This window comes from Manis pentadactyla, chromosome 3 (assembly GCF_030020395.1).
Source record: "Manis pentadactyla isolate mManPen7 chromosome 3, mManPen7.hap1, whole genome shotgun sequence".
In the NCBI taxonomy this organism is placed as follows: Eukaryota; Metazoa; Chordata; class Mammalia; order Pholidota; family Manidae; genus Manis; species Manis pentadactyla.
Window position 1 is genome coordinate 169252523 of NC_080021.1, and position 23232 is coordinate 169275754.

Here is a 23232-nt window from a genome sequence, read left to right on the forward strand (position 1 = left end):
GCATCATAATGGTCATCACCTGTGGCTAGTCTCTGTCTCATAAGGTCTGTAATGCAACTAAATACAATTTGTTTTATAGTCTGAGAAAGCATTGCTGCCACATTACTGCTTAACATGCCATGTGTCAACAATAAATCTGCCTATCACTCTGCCTGTTCTGTGCTGAGTGTATTTTCCAGTTGAGAAGGCTCTCATGATTCTCTTTATTATCCTCATTTTTTGCCATTCGAAATGTGTTTTAACTATTTCCCTCCCACTTTACCTCATTATTATCTAAACACTTTTAGTTTACCAGAGTTCTGTGGTGTATATGTGAGGCTTAGAACAAACAGTATTCAGCATATTTTGAACACTTTTGTGAGGTTCCTTTTCTTTCCACTATATTTTACTGTTTCTCACTTTCAGTTAGTTTACTAGGAAGGATTAACTTTTTCCTTTTATATTGATGGAATTTAGGAGGACATTTTCAAAGGAGTATGTGAGAATATGTTACCAATAACCATAAAGCTTTATACAACAAAATCTTACAGCATACTTTGAAATTTTAAAGGTGAATTTTCATTGCTCATTTGTTCCATTTTTTGGTAATCATCTACCATATGGCCTATTTATAAAAGTAACTTATTTTACACTTGTTTCTGTTAATTTCCTTTTATCTTTTTCAAGTGTGATAGAAATAGTTTTTCTAAAAAATAATGTAGACATAACCTAAAAACTCATAAATTACTACAAATAGGTGAGGATATAAAGAAGACTATGTAATGACACTCCATGTAGAAGTGTGTTACATTAATTATGCATATTAAATTTAGGTAGATTTTAATGGACTTTCACATTGCTGTTTTACTAGCCATTGAGTTCTAACTAGGACTGTTGTTTATTCAGCCCCAAAAGTGGATAAGTTATTTGATCTTCAGCTTCAGTTTATAAATGTGTCACCTACCTTCTGCATAGGATTATTATTAGAAAATTATAAAAGACAGTGTTTCTAAGGAAGATGACTTAAAATTGCAGAAATTTTAATTCAAATTGTGTATATAAAATATAGAATATGAAGACTGAAATTTATTCATATATTAATGTTGCCACATACCAGCATCTTTTACTTATTGTGTATTTATTATAAATTCTCTAATTTCTTCTCAGATAGTCATACTTTGTTATAAAATGTTATTCTTTAGTTTCATCCCTAACTTGTGTACCCAATTATGAATATGGTGGTTCTATCATTTTAACTTTATACATTCTATGGCAAACTGCATAGTTTGATCCACCTGGTAGGTACACAATTCTTGATTAATACAATTTTCTAGTTATCATGTTATAATAGTAGGGCTGAAGACAGTGTTATTTCCTTTTCCATTATTTTTAGTGTCCTGAGATGTTTTACCCAATTTATCACAGTCTAGGAATGTTTATTCCTAGTTACAATCAGATAGGCATAAAGTTTAAAAAAAAATTGTAGATGTTTTTACTTTGACCTAGGAAATGTAGCTTAGTTCTCTGTAACACTTGTGTTGTATCTTGCCTTCCATTTTGTGTGACTAACTTTATACCAAATTGAGTAAGCCATTAGCTTTTAGCCTGTAGGAATGTGGATCCATAGATATTTCCCATTAGACAAAAGAAAATCTATAAAAAGCAGTATCTCCTGGGGCTTGGTTTTCCTTGCTAGCCTAATGGTCTAAAGCACTGCTATACTGTACTGTATGAGAAAGAACTATGTTGACTATGTTGGATGATTTCCTTAACATCCAGAAATATTAACTTTCATCTTGCCATTTTCCAACTGTCTAGGCAGTCACATGTCCCAGGTTCCCCCTTATGAGTACAGGCAAAAATATATCTTGTAGGGGTGCAAAATATTCCTGCTAAGGTCTGGTTATTTATGAGCTCAGTTTTTGGTATCAGGGAGCAAGATAAGAGGAAACCAGTGGTCTTTCTTATTTGAACAGACAGAAAAAGGACTACTGTCTGTCTCAAAGTTTAGCTGAAAAAATCTTTTACTGGGGGATCGAAGGGAGAGCATCTGCTAATTTGTGCCTTGGCCATGTCCATAAGTGCCAATTGAAGGAGGCTGGTAGTTCTTGATGAATTATTAGGTTTTTGGAAGTTCTTCTTTCTAGCGTTTTGGGAGGGGTGTAGGTGAAGCCAGGAGGATTTCCTTTTCTGAGAGGCAAAACCATTTTAACTCCACAGGTATGATCAGAGGGGGGAGTCTGGTTTACATTAAAATTAGAGAGAAAGGTGAAGTTGTAAATGGGTATGACCAAAAAGATCTGCTTTTCCATAACCAGCAAAGGGCTGAGGTTGACATACCTAATAGTCAGAAAGGTTACCAGAGCTTCCTATTACATACGATATTTGAATTACAGTATTTCCCTGCCATTTAGTCCCTCTAATTTGGGTTAATAAGTAGGATCAGAAGTGTTTCGTGTTTGATACCAATTAAACAAGTAGTTAAATTTGCTAGGTACAAATAGGAAAACAAGAGTGCTGAAATGTGCACCATAAGAAGGATTATTCCAAATATTTCATGAACATGAGACATTAGTAAGAGTCCGTTGTGAAGCTATACAGGCCTGGTCCCAACTCTTGGGACAGTTGTCTACTTCAGATGCTGTCTGCTTCTTGCCCAGATTGTTTTTGGTCCTGGTGTGGTCTAGAAATCTTTAATTGGAGGTTTCCAACAGGTGGAAATTCCATTCAGAGAGAATGCCTTTTTTAGATGAGAAACATGAATCCATGAGTCAATGCCCTTAAATTTAGCATCACAGAAGTTAGCTGACAATACTGGATATGGCCCTGTTCAGTGAAGTTGCAGGGAATTTTGTGGAGGTGATGCTTTAGGTACACAGGATCTCCAGGCTGGAGGTTGTGATCATGAAGACTGTCTCCCAGCAGCATGCAGTGGGAAGACCGCTCAATGAGCTTTGAATTATTTTCAAGGACTCCTGTAAGTTCTTTACAATAGATGAGGAGGTCTCCTTTTAATAAGGCAGGTTTATACATTCCTTTGGTCCAGTCTTATAGATCTTTTAGTAATAATTTCAAAGGGAGATAATTTATGTTTGCTGAAGGGAGTAGACCTTTGGTTAAGCAGTACTAAGGCAAGGGCTGTGGGCCAGGGCAGCTGAAAGAGTCAACAGGTTTTGCCATTTGAGTTTTAATCACTCCTTTTGTGCATTCCACAAGGCCAGAGGACTGGGGATGATAAGCAAAATGGGAATGTTGTAGTACTGGCCAAATCTCACATATTATTGTAGAATTTGTCCTGTAAAGTGGGTTCCCCAGTCACTGTGGAGCTCAACAAGGATTCCCTAATTTGGAAAAATCCTTTTAAAAAGTATTTTAGTGCCTGCTGAGGCTGTAGCCCTTTGACATGGGAGTACTTTTACCCACTGAAAATACTTGCAAACCATCACTAGTACATATTTATATCTTTGAGAAGGAGGCAATTGGATAAAATCTATTTGACAAACATGAAAAGGCCCCCCAAGGTACGGCAAAATGATCCACAGAGGTATGAATTGGCTTTTCCAGGGTTATGTTTTAGACAAATGTGGCATTGCTGATATATTGGGGAAGTAATATTAGGAGATGGCTTCCAGTAACATTGGCTTCCCCATAAAACTATTTTGTTGGTATTCTAGTCAGTCAAATTGTTGTAAAATATGACATATGGGCTCAGAAATGAGCATTTGGTTATTTGGGCCTGCCCACATATTTTTGTCTTAGTGGGGAGGGTTGTCACGTTTCCAACTTGATTTCACCATTTCTCTTTGTTTTGTGAATCAACTAGGTGCTGTGCTTGTAAAATGTTGCCTTGCCTTTCAGGTTTTTTCATTCACCCGTGCTGGTTGCATAGGGGCCTCCAGTATGAACTAAGACTCTTGTAATGCTTCTAATTTAGTGACAATATCAGCCAAATAAAATTGTCTTTGCTTTCTTTCCAGGGATTTTTATAATTGTTAAGAATTTAGGTAATTGAATGGCCTCTAAGACTTCTAAGACATAAATACTATTTTTTAAATCTTTTGTTCAGAAGTTAAAACCTTTTTGCTTCCAAAGCATGCCAAAGTTGTGGGTAATACCAAAGGCATTCCTGTTGTCAGTATAATTGTTGACCCTTTTGTCTTTGGTCAGGGTGCGAGCTACAGTCAAAGGTAAGGTTCTGTCTGCCAGACAGGTTGCCTGAGACAATGACTTGGCCTCAAGGATTTAATTTAGTGAAGCAATTGAATAACCTGCTTGATGATGGCCCATTTTATCCTTCAAGTGAGAATCATCAGTAAACCAAATTAGTTTAGTATTAATAAAAAGAGTTTCCTGTAATTCAAATCAGGGAGTTAATATGTGGTTGGTCAACAATAGGCAGTTCTGTGGAGTTTCATCAGAAGGCAGAAAAGGAGAGTAGCAGGGCTTAGAGACTCACACTGACTGGTAGTCATATTAGAGGAAGACAGTAAAAGAATTTCATAGGTGGTTGGTTAACAGAAATGTTGAGTGTGGTGAGTGGTAAGCAAGGCTTCCACAGAATGGGGTACATAAAGGGTCAGTGAAGTGCTCATGATTATTTCTTCTACAGTGTGTAGCAAGTTATCAGTGGCTGTAATGGCTCATTGTAAAAAGAAAGTTTATCAAATGAATGATAAATGGGAGAAGGACAAGCAGGAAAAAGGAACAGAAGTAGAGGCAAAACTGCAAGAGTCTTTAGAAGTCTCTTCCAACTTGGTATATCTTGAGATAATTCAGAATTATCTTTAGCCAATTTGAAATTGGTGTTCTGAAAGGAAGCAATTTTTGAGTCACTTGCATGTTCAGAGGCCTCAAAATGCCAATTAAAATATGTATCCCATTTAAGCTGTTTAGTTTTAGAGACTTTTTCTAGTTGATTGCACAGATAAACAGTTCAGGAATCTCAAAGGAACCCAGGCTGGCTAATTTAGCTGTAAATCATCAGTCTAGTGCAAAAGAAATTTGCAGGACTAGGGCTCATAATTTTTTTACATAAATCTATCAGGAGTTTCAGAAGATGGTTGCTCAGCAATTGTTCCTTAGAGTATAAACCCCCATTTTACAAAGAAGAATACTCTAGACAGAAGGGCAAAGGAGTAATTACTCATCAGATAGGAATATTTAATCCCTTAGACAAAAGCTGGTAACAGAGAACATCCAAATGAACCTGAACGTCAAGCACAGTGAGAGGTTCAGTCCAAGAGGACTTACCATTATAATGCAAAGGCATGTAGGAGACAACAGAGCACAGTGGACTCTTATAGGTACCTTCTTTGAATCCATGGTAGTGCTGAGGTTGGAGGCAGTGGCTTTGAATCCCACTTCTGACACCATGTAATGCAAACAAGAAAGAACTGGGGCTGCAAAGCAAACCAAAATTTTGAGGTCTTTAGGAATTCAAATCTGAGAGACACACATTCAGAAGGAACCTGAAATGTGCCCAAAGGGGGAGGAAAAAGACAGTTTTAAAGGCAGAAATTGCAGGCTTACATAAGTTGTTTTGAAAGAATTATGATTGGTATTAAAACAATAGCTGATGTTGGTTCATACAGGATGGATTATTATATTAGTTGCTAGACTGGAGTTCAGCAAAATAAGCCTCATTCTGAGAACTGTGGTAGGATGTAGGCTCTTGTGGGTAGCACAGTCCAGAAATTCATTCTTCTGTTTACATAGACCTGTGCATATAGCCAACCTCTGCAGTAGCCTCCCAGCTCCACTTTAGGCCATTCTTGACTCCATTTAAGATGTTTCTCTTCACAAATGGCATGTAAATTCTGTCTCAGTAAACTGGTATTTAAAACAATTTCCATGGTATAGTGTTTTCATATTTACAAACTAATAGGATTTCAATTATACTCACAATTCATTACAAAAAATTTGTTAGCCATAACATTCAAAGCTTTAGAAATAAGAAATTATGTTTGACTTAAAAAATAATTTGTATTTCTGTTCAATAGTAATTCATGTTTGTTATAGAAATCTCAGAAACTATAGGTAAGGAAAAAGACATTTTAAAAATGTGTGCATCTTTTAATAGTCACATCTACTATGTAGTCTATCCCTAAACTTTCCCTGTACTTAACTGCTTCCTTGGTATCCATATTTTTCCCACCAGCTTTCATTAGTAGTAAATAGCTTTTCGTGGCCATCTTAGGAAAACAATGAGATTTAAAATATCTTCTTATCAGACTTGTTTAGTGAAAGCATTGGCTTTTCCCCCCAGACTATGAGAGATGTACATGAAGGTGAGCAATAACATCATTACCTAAAAAAGAATACAATACATATATTGCAGAATAGCTTTTGAAAAACAGTCAATTTGGGATTTTGTTTTAAAAATTTGCTTTAAAACATGGATTTCAAGTGAAAAGTTGAAATCTTTGATAAATAATATGGCACTGGTTCTTTTGTAGGTGGAATTAAAAAAAACTCTTGTTATCATATTTAGCATTAACTTTCTAACAGCTAAAATTGTTCATAACACAGTTTAAAGATAAATGCAGTATCAGGCTTTGAGTTGTTTTTTTTTTTTGTAAATATTAAGACCTGAGTACAAAATGAGGGCTGTATTGTGGATTAAGTGAAATATCTCAAGGCTGTGCTGTTCTGATAACTGAACCTGAAGTGACCTTTCTCAGACACAATTACAGAGCTGTATGTTTTTCCTTTAATTTCATCAGGGGTTTAATTAGTATACAAATAAAACTTCCCTTATCTTCCTTTCTACCTAATTGGCTTGTCTTCGCTTATATATGAAGTATGTGAAAGTGGGCTGTAATTAGGGTGACCGTGTTAACCTTTTTTCCTCAAACGTACTGTTGCCTAAAGGCCTCAAGGCCTGAAAACAGTGCTTTGGATTATTGCTTTGCAATCACGATGGCTGTCCCATAGGTTTTCTCATGAGCAGAAGGGCTTTGGGTGCTGCAAGTTCCCACTGCTTAACAGGATCTTCATTCTTCTCCCCACTAAATGTTTATTGATTATCTCGCTGTTCCAGGCTCAGCCTCCAACAACTTAATATCAGGTGACAGTCAGGAGAGTTCTCCAAGTAATTAGAGTTGAGCATTGGGGGAACAATTAGGAGCAGAGTTATTAAACTTGATTTATCCTATTCTCTCCTGAACAGTTTCTTGGATATCAGAACATCACACTTCCACAATCTACCCTGGTTGAGAAATTAGTGGCTAACCTGCTGCTTATCATTGTTGCCTTGCTGCCTGGAGGCACACCCTCTTGGTTTCAGTCGTTTGGTTGGAAATATTAGAGTCCATAAAGTTTATCATGGGTTTTAATTAGATAAATCTGAACAGGAAAAAGAAAAGTTAAACTTAAAAATATTCATATATATTACATATGATGTAGATACATATGTGTTACTATATATATGTATATTAAATACATATTTCTTTCTTTAAAATTCAGTGTTAGGATTTTTAAAGAGTCTACTTTTGTCATCAGAAACTAAAAGGTGAGTATTAGGGAAAAGACATATTATTGAATCATTGTTATGTCTTGGTGTTTTGCACACAATTCCATGAATCTTAGGATCCATTGATGTGTAGAGACTCCATTGTGATGTCCCTCAACTCCTTACAATGAGAATACTGTGTATAAGTTAAATAACTATGATAATTCTTTTTTCCAAAAATGATGTTATCTTTTCATTTTCACACTAAGGAACTGTGATCTATATCACTTTGTTTTACTGCTTTTTGTTCATTTTCTGTAATTTCAGTTTTAGAGTAAGCTATTCAGCTATGCCTCTGAAATAGTGCAAGTTTTAGGAGTTGGGTGGCTTCTTGCCATTGCTCCTGAGAGGTGAAAATGAAAACCAAAGGAAGCAAGGAGATTTAGATGTATAGTAGAAATTCTAATTCTATGAGTTATATCTTCTTTGAAAGGATGTCATGGGATTGGCTGAAGAGTCAAATGTGGTTTTATAATAATTCCGAGGTCTTGGGTTTCTCTCAGAATTGGACCAGTGAACTTCAGTGTGGACAAGGCTAGAGACGATATCCTGAATAGCCCTCAGAAATATACACCTCTAGTCATAAGAGTTACTGGGCAAGAGAATTTGAATAAATTAACACAAATCCATTATTTCTGTTGGAAAAAGATTTCAAGCTTTATGTGTGTGTAGCTGGTGGTGGATTGTTAGTTTTATCTTCATCTCTGAAAAATGGCATTTTTTATTACCTGAAAGATGTCAGAAATACTGACTTAAAAGGACTCAAATTGGTTATTTTTTTAAATAAAGAAATCTCATGATGCCTCAGTGCCTCTAAATATCTTAACATTGGCCAAAATAAGAAGGTTTAGCATGGCTTTTAAAGTCTGTTCTTTGTTGTCTTTTAAAAGTTGGTTTGAATCAGTGACTATTTCCATAGTGGTGTGTTCTTGAAGATCTGTTAATACTAAAGATACAAAATAAAATATATATCTATTTTTTTAATTTAAAAAAATTTAAAGTTTTTATGTCATATTTTTAGTTTGCTTACTTTTAGTTTTTTGTCTTGTATTTGTCTGAAAGATACTTGATTGTTTAAAAAGCAAAATACTGAATTTAAAAATTTAACATTTTTAAATACCTGATTTGATCACTGCTTTCAGTTTACTAGTGTTTAAAGTGAATTAATTGTTTTAGCTTCGTGTAGGGATTTTCTATACTACCTATTGTGAATGCATGGAATTCTTGTTGGAAGAGTTTTAAAAATGAAATTATAGCATTTTGGTTAGTTATTACTGGATATTTGAAGCATAGTTGTAGACATTAGTTTGTGGCTAAACTCTGAGCTAAAAGAAAAAAATATTATGTGTATGTAATCATACATATGATTTAGCTTACTGTCCAGCAGATTTGATTGAAATACTGTTTGATAAGTTCATATTCTAGAAATTTCATAGGCAAAAGAAATCAGTAGATTTTTAGTGCTAAGGGACCCTCTGATTCCCATACTGCCTTATACCCCAGAATGATAAGTGAGGTCTAGAAAATACTCTTAAATTGTGAGGTTCTGATTCTAAGAACTTTAGCCTTAAAATTCCAAGATTAGGTTGCACACTTGCATCTTGAAATTTTTTGCTAAGGGAGTATTTCAAATTAAAACAAATAGTAAATATCAATCAACAGATTTTATACTTCTGTGACTAGGAAAATATTTATGGAGCATAAGTAATTCTGAATGCCAGTATCATTTGTAACTTCCTCTGTTAAATGAAACATGTTGATCACATTTGTGTTGCTATCCTTGACATGAGAGTTATTTAATGGGAAGCAAGTGAATTTTATTTTGGAATCCTGTTTGTTTGTTCACTGAGATGTCTATAGCAACTTAATTATTACATATTTATAAATAAAGTAGTGGTACTTTTACATCTTTGGTTCCCCATTCTTTTGTAGGTATCCTAATCCACCTTCCTCTCAATTACAGACATAGTTTGGGCATATGGTAGTTCTTGTTTTAAATAAACTTTAAATTTCATGTGTTATTTTCTCCTAAAATCTCTGTTTTTTCATCATCAAAATAAAATACAACTTGAGGTTTTTATAATCAGATATTTTTTAGTAAGAATAGAATGTAGTTGCCTTGCAGTATTTAATAATATAAAATAGAGTTGTATTTTGTAGCTAAACATTTTTCAAAATCTTATCGGTTCTATCATTTCTAATAAGTAAGTATGTAAAATTTTTGCAGAAAATTTGTTAAACCTTGCTGTGTAATGACCCAAGTCTACTTCTCAGTCAGTCTGTTTCCTTCTTTGTTTAATAGCCTATGGCATAAATTGAAGTTAATTATCAGGGCTGACAAGTAACTCTGTTTTCTGTCTGCTTGCAGAGTCTCTCCGAGGCAAAGATGGAGCTGAGACGAAAAGATCAATCTCTGCGTCAGCTCAATAGACATCTTACCCAGCTGGAGCAGGACAAGCGTCGACTGGAGGAGAACATCCATGATGCAGAGAGTGCCCTCTGCATGGCAGCCAAGTGAGCATTTGGGCCTTGGGGAGATCACTTAAAACAGACAAAAGATCAATTCTTACTTTCATGCTCCGGGTTTTAGCCCTGGATAATACAGTGTTAGAAAACAAAAGTACAGCTGTCTTTCTTTGAAATTCTCTGATATATCCTCAAAAAAGAAAAACTCTTAAGTCAACATACTAACTGTGTTATTTTATTGAGAAACCTCAGAAAAGTATTAAGTTTCTATATAACCTCTAATTATGTGTATTCTGGGCTCTGTTGTAGTGTTGCATGTGTGAAATCATGTTTTTATTAACCTGAAATACCAAGATTCTTTAATTAAAAGTTTTGTACAGTTTCTCCCATCACTCATGCCTTATCCCTTCTGCCCCAGTATCCCCCCAATTATATTATGATATACTGATATTGCAAGTAATAGTTCCATAAAGAGATGTTAGTATACAGTCAACATGTCTGTCACAGCATCTTTTTAAGTGCAATTAAAACATATTGATCATGGAAAATTCATTTACTTTTATAGCTGTATATTCCAATATGTTTAGTATAAAAAAATATATGTCTTCAGAGTGGACAGAAACAACATACAGGTTTCAGAGTGTAAATGTGATGGGAGTGTTTCTCCTTTTACCAGGTAATCAAGTTGACATACACTGTGAAGTTCAAATTGACCAGTTCTCTTGGGTATTTTTATTTGTTCCCCACATCAAATTTCATGGAATACTTTGACAGTCCTTTGTACAACAACATGGCTTAAAGAAAATCTATTTTATGGATTAAAGAAATCTTATTTTATATAATCAGTGTTTTCTAAATTTGGAATTCTGGAATCCTGTACTTGTAAATATACATATATTAATTTAAAACTTCTTTGAGACAAATTCTCTTGTTAAGTATGAGATAACCCGAAATATGAATATAGTCTATAAACTAAAATACAGAACAGGGAACCTGCAGTCTTAGTCTATCTACAGGTTTGTTGGTGGGCTTAGGAAATTGCTTACACATAATGAAAAAATGAATTTATATAAGGTCAAAATATTGACATGTTTGAATACCCACCAATAGTTTTTTTGAAATTGTAAAGCTCATAACATTGCACTATCATATTAGGCATATGTGATTGTTATTTTCCAATAATTTGACTAAATCAGCTTTTTGTTATCATTGTTCAGTCTCAGTCCCCTCATGTCAAGTGGACTTAGCCTATGTAATCAGTAGTGCACCTTACAGCTCTGAAAATTCTAAGATAAATGAAAAGATTATAAAACCTCTGGATTCATATTGTGTCTTCAAAACATTGCTGCTAATTTGGGAATTTGTCATGTCTATGATCTGTGACCACAGGCACATAAGAAAGTTTATTTGAAATTTGGAAAGTTAATATATTATTTATAGTTTTTATTTGTAATTACCATTAAATTTTTGTCCTCAGCATTTTCACCCAAATTTTCAATTTCATTATTAAGACCAAATTCTATACACAAGTCTGATAGAAGAAACTGGTAGCTTTGCATATTTCTAGTCAAGGTCATAGTGGGGTTTTTGTGTATTTGTTACAGCACAAAAAGCCTATGTAGCAAGCAAAATGTTACTTTGCATAGTATAGCCATTTATAATATATCTCTGTCACTAAGTTTTTGAAAGTCTTTTTCATTCAAAACCAAAAGGGTAAAAGTTTTAGCCTTTTCAGTAAATTTTAAATCAATAGTGTAATCATGTTTTTTTTCCTTATTTTTTCACTTTTTTTTAATCTTTGAAGATATCCTGAAGATTTTTTCTCCCTCATGTATGGCAGACAATATAACTGAAGATAAGAGTTAATTGGGGGGGCCCTTTTGTCCCCTCCTGGCATAAGCCAGAAGCTCTATCCTCTCGCTTTATCTTTAAATAAAAGCCTCTGCCTTCCTCTCCTAAAAAAAAAAAAAAAGAGTTAATTGTGGAAAATATACCAGTGAATATGGTTGAATAATACACTTTTAGAAGTATAATGATAATCAACCCTTATTTTCAATAATAGTGACTTATACTGAAATGTATAACAATTGTCATAAGGCTTGGGTTTTACTAATACCTAATATTTATTTTTTCTCTAGAGACAAAGAATGTGTTGCTAATCATATGAGAACAGTAGAAAATATGCTTCATAAGGTACCCTAATTTTCTTCAATATTGTTCAACTTGTATTTATGACCCTGTTCTCTTAGCCATTAGTTTTATTAACGCAAAGTACTTTAATTCATTTTGTAGCTTTCTTTAAAAGTAAATCAAAAGAGAAATGACTGAAAATTTATGTTATATAATGCTATATTACATAAGATTTTTCAGAATTCACTTTATGGACTTGATAAAACTATGAGAAAAGTGGTTTCCCCAAACTGGCATAATTGCACTCTATAGTTATTTGTGGTCTTTGCTGACTGAACCGGAGGTCACTAAAATACTTACATATCTTAAAATGATAAAATGTTTGACCTCACTGTCTAACCTCTTACCACTCTTAAGCCTGCCATCCTATGTATGTGTGTATGTGTGTATATGTATATATATATACATAGAGAGAGAGAGAGAGTGAGTGAAAGAGAGAATGTATTTAGCAGTACTCATAAACCTTAACTAGTCAGTAATATTTTCAAGTTATCATTTACCTTCTTAAAAGAATATGTTCTTGAAGTAGGAACTGAATATATTTAATAATAGTCTACTATTTTTAAATTTGATTACTTCTGTATGATAAATTGACTTTTAATCTATAGTGATGAGCAGCATAATGACATTATGGTATTACTAAAAACTCAATATATTAACCAACTATGTATTTTGTTAGCACTCTGGATTCAAAGATGTTTTTGTTATTTCACTATTAAAAAGTAGAGAAATGTTACTTGTTTCTGTTATTGTCTAATAGATAATTTTTTGAAAATACAAATCCCTATACTTTTAAGATATATGAAATTATGATTAATCATATTTAGAATAATTTTGTGAATAAAATTTTTTATATTTGTAATTTATTAATCACTTAAAGTACTCAAAAAATGAATCCTTTTAAGGAGATATTAAACATTAGCAAACTAATATTTAATAGATTTTAACATTTTAGAAGCTCTTGGCCTCTGTATTCTTTTACATATTTAAAGTTACTAGCATTATTTCATATCACCAAAAGTATTTTGAAAAAAGACTACTATTCTGAGTGCCATTTTTAAAGTAATATTGTTTGAAACTGTGATTTCTCACTGTTTAAAGAAGTTTAGCCAGTCAGTATAGTTTAGATATAGTCACATCAAATACATACATACTAGAAATCTGAAATTTAGATTGGTAAGAAAAGAGACACTTTCACTGAGGTTCTTTTTTATTTGGTGAGACTTTGGGTATGGAAAATCAATTATGTCAGATATATGGCATACCTTTTTTACAGTTAGTTAGTGTTGCCTTTGAAATCCAGTTGTTTGTACATCTTCCCATCTAGAAGGAAGATAAAGAAATGTTGGGTTGCAGCTGTCTTGAGGAATGGACTTTAACATCAGAGAAAAACCATCATCAATATAAAATATAAATGTACCTTATTCTTTCGTTATGAGAATGGCAAAATATAAATTTAAGTATAATAAAACTGATTACAACAGAACAATTATAATCATGCAGTTCTTCAGTCACAGTTCATCTTTTGATTTTTTTGTCATGTGGAAAGATGTCTGAAGAATTGGCCTAAAGCCACTGTAGATTTACTTTTGCTTTATGGCTTTTTTTTTTCCCCTTTAAGATTTTAGAGTTAATTATTTTGATTAATGCTTTGGAAATTTCTATTTATATACTGGTTTTAAAATTACTTTTCAAGCTTGAAGTGAAAATTTAGGACATGTAGGAACAGCTAATTGCTTATGATTATTGGGCTAATTCTCTTTTCTACAAAGTTTGGGTGAGAAGGAGTGGGTGATCAGGAAGTTGCCTGAGGGTCCCTCTGAAGCTCTCAGCAAGCTGCAGCTCACCGGTCTTCATGGCACAGGTCACAGGCTTATTTTTCTGGAAACCTTGTCTGTTGAGTGGCATTTCACTGTCTTGGAGGAACTCAGAGTAGTATAGAGGGAGGTTCCAGTTTCTTTCATGGTACAGTAAAAATAGCTATGGTCACACCCAGACTAGCACCATTTTCTGTATATAGCCAAATATATAACTATTTGTATTTCTCTAGCATGTGTGTTTTCGGGGTATGCACTAGTTATTCCAGAATAAAACTTATTTTTACCTGCTGAATCAAATGTTAATACTAACTTCTGACACAATAATAGAAAGAACTTGTTGATGTAGACATTATTTCTTTTCTTATGCTTTGGAGAACTTAAACTGTGTATATTTGTTTTTAGGAAAAGCAATTACATTTTGTTGATATTTGTTAATTTTTAAAATTGACACATTACATTCATCTTTTCAAATCCTAAAACTGTATTATAGAAAGTAGTTGACTGGATGTTCCTTTTTAAATCCTATTTGGGACTGATGCTAGTATTTAATAAGGAAGGCAAGCCATTTTTGTTTAAAGCATGTACTAGTTTTCAAAGATACATTAGTTTTATTTGAATTGCATTTGGATATATATGTTTTTTATTATGGCCATTTTTAATGTAGGCCAGAAGTTAACTTTTTTAAGAAACATTTTTGGGCTATCAGGTTTTTTGAGGTTAAGAAAAGTAAGAACAAGAGAAAACAAAATCCTCACAACTTTCCATGAGGTGTACTTTTCATGGACACATTTCTCTAGTTGAATTCTCAACTGCTGTTTGTATTTTGGAAAAAACATAACTAATTCCAGAATATTTTCAATACCCTTAAAAGAAATTTAGTAGCCATTTCGCAGTCACTCCAATACCCCTTTATCACATTCTGTGGATTGACTTTTACTTTATTTAATAGTGTCCTTTGATGAACAGAAGTTTTTAATTTTGATGAAGTCCATTTGTTTTTTTTGTTGTTGCTTGTGTTTGGTCTCATATATAAAAATATGTTGCCAAATCCAAGGTCATGAAAGTTTCCCCCTATGTGTTCTTAAAAAAGTTTCATAGTGTTCATTTTTATATTTCATCTTTGGGCCATATTGAGTTAATTTTTTATATGGTGGGATGCAAAGATCCAACTTCATGGCTTTTCAGTTATCCCTGTGCCCCCTGAATTCCATGATCTTGGTACTATTGTTGAAAATCAGTTGACTATAGATGTATGGGTTTATTTCCAGACTCTCAATTCTATTCCACTGATCTACATGTCTAGCCTTAGAGTAACCACCCTGTTTTGGTCACTGTAGCTTTGTAGTAAATTTTGAAATCGACAAATGTGAATCCTCGAATTCTGTTCATTTTTCAAGATTGTTTTGGCTTTTTAGGGTCCTTTGTAATTCCATGTGAATTTTAAGATCAGCTTATCCATTTCTGAAGAAGGCAGAGTAACTCATTTCCTTGAGATTTCTTCTTTGAACTATTCATTATTTAATGCAAAAATTTTGGGGCATTTTCTAGATACCTTTTTGCTATTGAATTCTAATGTAAATCTGTATGGTATGAATAGATACTTTGTTCTCAAATTTTTTAAATTTATTAAAGTTTGTTGTGTGGGCCAGAATATGGTCTTTCTGTCTTGGTGAATTTTACATGTGCAGTTAAAAAGAATGTATATTATGTAAAATAGTCTTATATTTCTATTGTGTCTAGTTAGTTTACAGTGTTGTTCAAGTCTTCTAGTTCCTTGGTTATCTTTTATGTAGTTCCATCTCTTAATGAAATGAGATTTTGAGGTTTCCACTACTGTTGAAATATTTCTCCCTTTAGTTTTATCAGTTTTTGGTTCATGTATTTTGGGATTCTGTTGTTAGGTGTATATATATATCTGGGAATTGTTATGTTTTCTTGGTGGATTGACCCTTTTGTCATTATAAAATGTCTTTCTTCGTCTTTTGTAAAAATTTTTGTCTTCAAGTCTGTTTTGCGTGGGATTAGTATAACTACTCCAATTCCCTTTTGGTTACTGTTTACGTGGACTATTTTTTTCTATCATTTTACTTTCAACTTTCAACCAATCTGTGTCTTTGTATCAAAGATGTGTGTTTTATAGACAGTATATAGTTGAATCATTTTTTAAAAATCCATTCTGCCAATCTCTGACTTAATTGGTGAGGTTTACATTTAAATGTAATTAGTGATAAGGAAGGACTTCTGCCAGTTTTCTTTTTTTCTATATGTATTTTATTTATATTGTTCCTCAATTCCTATGATAGTCCCTACCTTTTTTGTGTTAGATAAAGCTTTTGTAATATAACATTGTATTCCTTTCTCCTTTGTTTTATTACATATTTTTAGTTACTTTCTTAGTGGTTGCTTTGGGGATTACCTTTAACATAATTCATCATAGTCTAGTTTGAATTAATACCAACTTAGTTCCAATAGTTTGTAAATACTTTGCTCCTGAATAGCTCTGTCTCCTTTAAGCTTATGTTTATACAAATTATATCTTCATACATTGTGTGCCCTGCAACATACTTTATAATTATTGCTTTATGTAGTTGTCTATTAAATCATGTAAGAAAAAGAGAGGTGTTACAAATCAAAAGTACATTATCACTGACTTTTATATTTTCCTCTGTAGTTTTCTTCACTGGTGTTCTTTTTTTCTTTGATGTGGATTTGAGTTATTGTCTAGTGTCCTTTCATTTCAGGCTAAAGGACTTTCTTTCTCATTTCTTATAGAGCAAGTCTACTGATAATGAACACTCCCAGCTTTTGTTTATTTTAGAATGGGTTAGTTTCTCCTTCATTTTTGAACAATATTTTTGTTGGATATAGAATTCTTGGTTGACATCTTTTTCCCCGCCTAGTCAGCACTTTGAATGCATCAACAACTCCAGAATTTCTGTTGGGCTTCTTTTTATAGTTTCTATCTCTTTTCTACTTTTTGGGAAGACATTGTTTACATGGTTTCTTTGGTTCTTTGTACATGGTTTACTTGAACTCTTTCAGCATATTTTAAATAATTGATTTCGAGTGATCATGTGGTTAAATCCAATGTCTAAACTTTCTGAGGGACAGCTTCCTAACTTCTGTTTTCCTTACATATGGGCCATACTGTATTATTTCTTTGCAAACTTCATAATAACACAATGTGGAAATTCTGGAAATCATATTCTCCCCCTTCCCCAGTGTTTGTTGTTCGTGTGGTGATTTTTCTGAGCTGATTTTGTAAAGTCTGTATTGTTTGTCATGTGTGGCCACTGAAACCTCTGTTCTGTTAACTTTGTGATCTGCTAGCATTTTGACAGATTTCCTTGACCAAGATCCAGGTGTTTTGTTTTATTTTTTTTTTTTGGATTGTGCTCTTGCCTGGTTACTGTAAACTTTCAGTAGGTTTCTAGAGTTCTGGAAAAGTTGATTTTGAAAAACTTGATCTTGATAAATTTTATCAGTTTATTCACTGCTTTTGTGGAGGGACTGGCTTTTGGATTACATACCCCACCATTTTTGTTGACCTCACTCCCTAAAATCATACTTCTATTTTCCTGATCATGTTACTAGTAGGCTTATAGTATTACTGACAATATAGATTCTCAGGAATTGAATGTTTTTAAAAATTGAGAGCATCTCCAAAGATGCCTAAGTATTTCTCTTGTGAGGAAAAAAGGGAAGGTAAAGTAATTGTATTAAAATAATTTTAAGGCTAGGGTAATGATTGGATAGGTAGGAGAATGTGTGGATTGTTTAGGGTTAGTTATGAGAAAATTAAGGTTAAGTAAATATTTATTGGTTGCTAACCAAGTACTTAACAGAGATTTCTTGGGTTACTGTAGCTTTGGGGGAAGTAAGTAGATTTAGGTAAAATTGGAATGTAAAGAAGAATCTGAACTTTTTTTTTGTAATCATTTTTTATTATTGCTGAATTAGCAAGTGGCTGGATTGTTGAGACTTTTAGAGATTGCTTGAGTCCTATAATTTGGAAGGATTAACTGAAGTGTTTCCTGTGTATAATCATATACATTAAATACATAATCATTTAAAGTTCCCTCTGAATAATTGCTGAGAAGTGTTAGATTCCTTTTCAATAAAATGTCTAAAAGATTAACCTGGAAGTCTCAATCCAGAAACCTCAAAAAACTCTAGAAGACCTTGCTTCTGTAGCATTGTCAGACTGAAATGACACTGGAACAATCACTAGGAAGTCACAGGAGGTTTTGCTGACACCTTTTTGGATTTGCTTATATAACAAAGTTATTTAAAACCACTAATTCATCATAAAGCACCATGTTTCCTATAAATAATTAAGTTCTAAAAAATGCTTTTTGAATGTATATTATTTGCCAGGAACTATATACCAAGCCTTTGGGGAAACAAACAAACAAAAGTCCACAGCATGTGTATAGCATTGTCCTTCTGCCAAGGTAGGGACACATATAATTCCAGTATACCATGGTAAATATGCACTCGTAAGATGCAGTTCTACATCCATTTGATAGAACTATTCATCTACAAGGCATACTTAGGAAACCCATGGGTTGTCTGGAGGTTTTTAAGAAGAAAATTGATGTCTGGATGGGGCTTTGAAGTGTGAGGAAAGATGGGAAAGGCATTTTAGCAGAGAGAGTAGCATGTCCAAGTGCAAAGAAGCCCAAAGAGCCTGATATCTTCAGTTCAGTAGTAAGTGCAAGGAAAGTGCAAGAGATGAGGCTGGAGGAGGCAGGTGGAGGCCAAGTCATGGAAGAACTTTCTTTTCCATTCTAAGAAATTTGGATCTTTATTATGGAGGCAGTGAGAGTAAACTAGGGTTTAAGCTAAAGAGTGATGTAGTCAGAGTTCTGTATTGAATTTGGGCTCTGGAGGGCAGATTTGCAGACTGGAGATAGTGAGTAGTGAAGGTGGTTTTAAGAGCCGTGAATCTGTAGACTTGGTGAGGGCTGGTGAAGGTTTGGGCTAGGATAGTGTTGCAGGTGGTGTCAGAGGAAAGGATATTAAACTTACTTAGTAAGATAGTATCTGGAGATGAGAGGGGCAGGGGAGGATGATTCCCTGGATGGGGCAGTGTGATTATCTGATGTTAGAACTACAAAAAGAAGTGTAGGCTATTTTATTTTTATTTTTTAGTAGGGAGAAGAAGGGAGACAATGATGAGTTTATTTTGGAAATACTGAGTTTAAGGTAATGTGGAGTCATCAGCAGGATATGTGGGTCTGGACCTTAGGGGAAAAGTCAGGACTAAAGATAAATGTTTGAGACTGAATGACATAATACTCTCTGGCAAGGGAAGAAGGTGGTATAGCAAATGATAGGAGAAACAAGACATTATAGATAAATGGGAGGCCAGAAAATGCATTTTGAGAGATTAATTATGCCACTAGAGTTTGAAGTCCTTGAGGGATGGAATTCTGTCTCTTTAATTTTTTTATCCTCAGCATCTATCACAATGCCTGGTACCCAGTGGGCACTTAATGAATGTTTGTTGAATGAGTCAAAACTTTTACCATCACCCAGTCTCTAAATGCTAAGATCATTTCTAGACACCAATGGAAGTCTTGCTGATATCGTCAGATGCTTTGTTTATTTGATGGCTAAAATAGCATGTGTATTTACTTTGCTTAATCAAAAGCTAGAGGAGGAAGCCTAAATTAGTTATAAGAATGTGTCTGGGAAGGAGAGGTATGCTAAATTTACAGGTAACAACTAGTTAGCTCCTATGAAATAGGAAGGTCATTATTTCTATTGTTAGAGTAGATTAGAGTCAGAATCTGACAGATGAAGACACTGCATAGCCAAACCTTTAAAGGTGATTTATAATCTTATATAAAAATGGCTAATCAGAATAATTGATAATATGTAGTTATCTTTGATTTCTTGTTTTCAGTGAATTTATAAGGAACATGAACACCATAGAATAGTTTTTGATTTCTGAAACACAGTATTTTAAAAATTGAAACATGATCTTCTCTTTTAAAAACTCCAATTTTTAGTGTCTCATTACTGACTCTCTAAATGTTACTTGTGATCTTTGAACTCCTCTCCATTTTAGTTTCTTGATCCTGGCTCTGAAGATCAGCTGTGCAGGACATACAGGTGTTAGCACAGCTGGCTTGCTGATGACAGCTCTGTCCGTATAGCTGTCTTGTGTGTCATCATTCATATTGTTCAGTGTCATTCTGACCTAGCCAAGCTAAAAATGGTACTCCAGCTCAAGAGGGATTTAAAAACCTTGACAAACTAAAGATAAGACACTACAGAATGTCATGTCCATGTGCTTAACAGTTTTTAGCTTAAACACATCTAAATAACTAATTTCAGTTGGCATCTGTCTTTATCCTTTAAAATGATTTACCCCAGGAAAGAAAATATCTCTGTGTGGAGAACTGTAACAATTCATAAATAGTTTATTCTCAAGTATGGGTTTTATGTTTCTTTAAATAGCTCAAGGTCACATAATCTGTTTGTAGGGTGCATTTTATGGTATATAACTACATCACATATTTATCATGCTGCCTCTGTAAGGTGTCCATGATCAAATCACCCTGTTTTCCAGCTTGATAATTTGATTTGAGGATTCAGTTTTTCAGATCCTTAATTGGGATGTAGCCAGTTTTATAATTTGATTCAGGAGATCAGTTTTTTAGTTCAATAACTGAGATGTAGCTGTAATGTGTGGACCGGGTGTTAGGGTAGTTTTACCCTTTGTGCCAGTGATGGCAGTTGGAAGTCATTGGAGAGTTCTGGCTCTGCTCCAGAGCAGTGGGTTAAGGCAAATAACCTGTCAGCAAAAGGAAGCTAGTTTCTCCCTGCTTCCTTTTCAGATGAAGAGTGTGTGTTTGCTGCATCACCAGTGCAGTGCCTGCTCTGCTGAGAGCGTACCAGGGCCTCCTCTCCACAGGTGTGCCGCACAGTGAGAACTGTGTGTGTACCTGGGACCGGCCTGGTCTGGGGCCATTTCAGATGAGATGGAGACCAGTGCAGAAGGGCGACTGCTGCACTGCTGGCTCGTCTCTGTGTGTGATAACTGTATGTGGGTCATGGGAGAAGTCGGGGGAGAAAACATGAATGAATGAGAGTGTGCACATGTCCAGTGAAACTGAGGAGGATAAGATGTTTAAATGATGGTCTTCATTACTTATCTCAAAACTACTAAAAAGGGAGAGTGTGGAGAGTACTTTGAAAAGTGTGAAGTGCTTTTGGAAGTATTAATAGAATTATTACTAATAGAAATAGTACTGGTACTCTGTGCATCTCCTTAATTGAGTAGTTACAGAGAAGGTGTAAGAGGGAAACATCCATTTAGATACAGCTATCCAGCTCATGAATGCCATTTCCATTGAGCTAATAATGCTTTCATTCCTGCTTCTATCACCAGGCACTTACCAGAGTCCCAGAACTGTCTAAATATCTTTTTTTTTTTTTTTTAATATTCTCTCTTTCTACTGCTCTGTAGAATTTGTGAGTTCAGAATGACGTTATTTGGTCACACACTTACTGAGAGCCTCTGTATGCACAGCATTTTTCTTGATACTCGCGGGTCTGCAGGGTATGTGGTAACTGTGGCTGATGCCCCTTTCTTCTCTGCAGTGTGCACGTTCTGGCTTAGCCAAATATTCTGTTGATGAGCCAGTAGAGTGGGTATGTTCAGTAGCTGTGCCAGGGAGTTAAATGCAGTCAAGTTGTAAACTAGACTATGAAAATGCATCAGGATATAGGACACTTATTTCATGAAACAGCCAGAAGGTGTCTGTGAGATGGTGCCCTGTGCTAGTGACAGGAGTTCACACATTCTGTGGTGACATATGGTAATTTTAAAGAACTTTCGAGATGGTGAAAAATATCTTTCCTTCTATACCTGTAAGGCAGGGGATGGCTAACATTTTTCTGTAAATATTTAAGTAATATTTAAATAGTAAATATTTTAGGCCTTGTGGACCATATGGTCTCTGTCTCAACTACTCAACTCTCTTGTCCTAGCAGGAAAGTAGCCAAAGACATTAAGTAAGTGAATGGGTGTGGCTGTGTTGTGATAAAGCTTTATTTACAGCAGTACGTGGTGGGCTGTATTTGTTCCCCTGGCTGAAGTGTGCCAAGTATGCACTGCTCTCTGCTTCATAGGTTGAAACATAGTACATAGGCTGTTCTAGTGTGTAGGATGAAAAACAGAATACCGAGAGAAGGGAAACAATAAGGAATTATTGAAAGTAGAAGGAAATACAGAGAAGGAAACAGGGTAAAAGAAGGCAGGGAAATGGAAGCAAAATAAAATATGAACACAGAATAAGAATAGAGGCTACAGGAAATATTGTAGAGGTCTGTATTTGATAATAATATCTCTCAAAGAACATTTATATGTAACAGTGGAGGCCATAATAGATTGGAGTAAATAAAACCTTAAGCAGATTAAGAGTATGAGGTAAAATCTAATAACCTTTATTTTCCCCAGGCATTAAAGATTGAGACATTTATTGTATATATATATTTTTATATGTTAAGTGAACCTGAGCTTTTTATTTACAATCCTTACTACTTCTTTCTTGGTATCCTATTGGTCAAAACACAGCTAGTACCACATTTCATAAGGTTTGTTTGCTTGTTTATTTTTTAACTTGCAACATTGGGTCCAGACACATTTATAGCTATGCATAATAAAAGATGCAAGTTCAGGGGGGTGGGGAAAAAAAAAGATGCAGGTTGACATTTTGAGAGTTGAGCAGTTTTTCTAAAAATTACTAATTTAATTTCATAATTGATATACCTAGTAGAAATAACTTTTTTTGGTGTTATGGTAGAAGTACAGAAAATTAGAAAACAGATTGGTAGTTTGTGAGTAAAGACTAAACAGAGGAATAGGAACAGTACAATGTGGATCTTATGAATCACTTAAATCTGAACTAGGTTGTTATAATAAAGGAAGTATATATATTTCATAACAATGTTTGACTTCTTAGAAACTTTTATTTATTTTTCTCTATGCAATTCCTGTTTCTTGTAGCATATGTATTAGAAATATGTGTTTTCTGAAAGTATGTAATAAGGGAAAGTAAACTACTCTTTCTAAAAATCATACTACTTAGTAGGACTCAGTAGATATTTTTTAAATTCTTTGTCAAAGTATGAAGTTGTAAAATTGTTTATATAATGTTATCAAAATATACATTTTGATAATTGAGATTTATATTGTGAAATCCTATGAAAAAATTCACTACATTCTAAAAGTGAATTGTTACCCATTTTGAA

The 23232-nt window shown here is 34.1% G+C and overlaps 1 protein-coding gene across 5 annotated transcripts in view; it reads left to right on the forward strand.

The window, feature by feature from the left end:
• Nucleotides 1-23232, forward strand: part of CCDC171 (coiled-coil domain containing 171) — a 369406-nt gene that overhangs the window by 267762 nt on the left and 78412 nt on the right. For all 5 annotated transcript variants that reach the window (XM_057498705.1, XM_057498704.1, XM_057498703.1 and 2 more), the window contains 2 exons: nt 9858-10003; nt 12094-12148. In XM_057498705.1, the coding sequence (XP_057354688.1) occupies nt 9858-10003; nt 12094-12148 (201 nt within the window). The remainder of the gene's footprint in view (nt 1-9857; nt 10004-12093; nt 12149-23232) is intronic.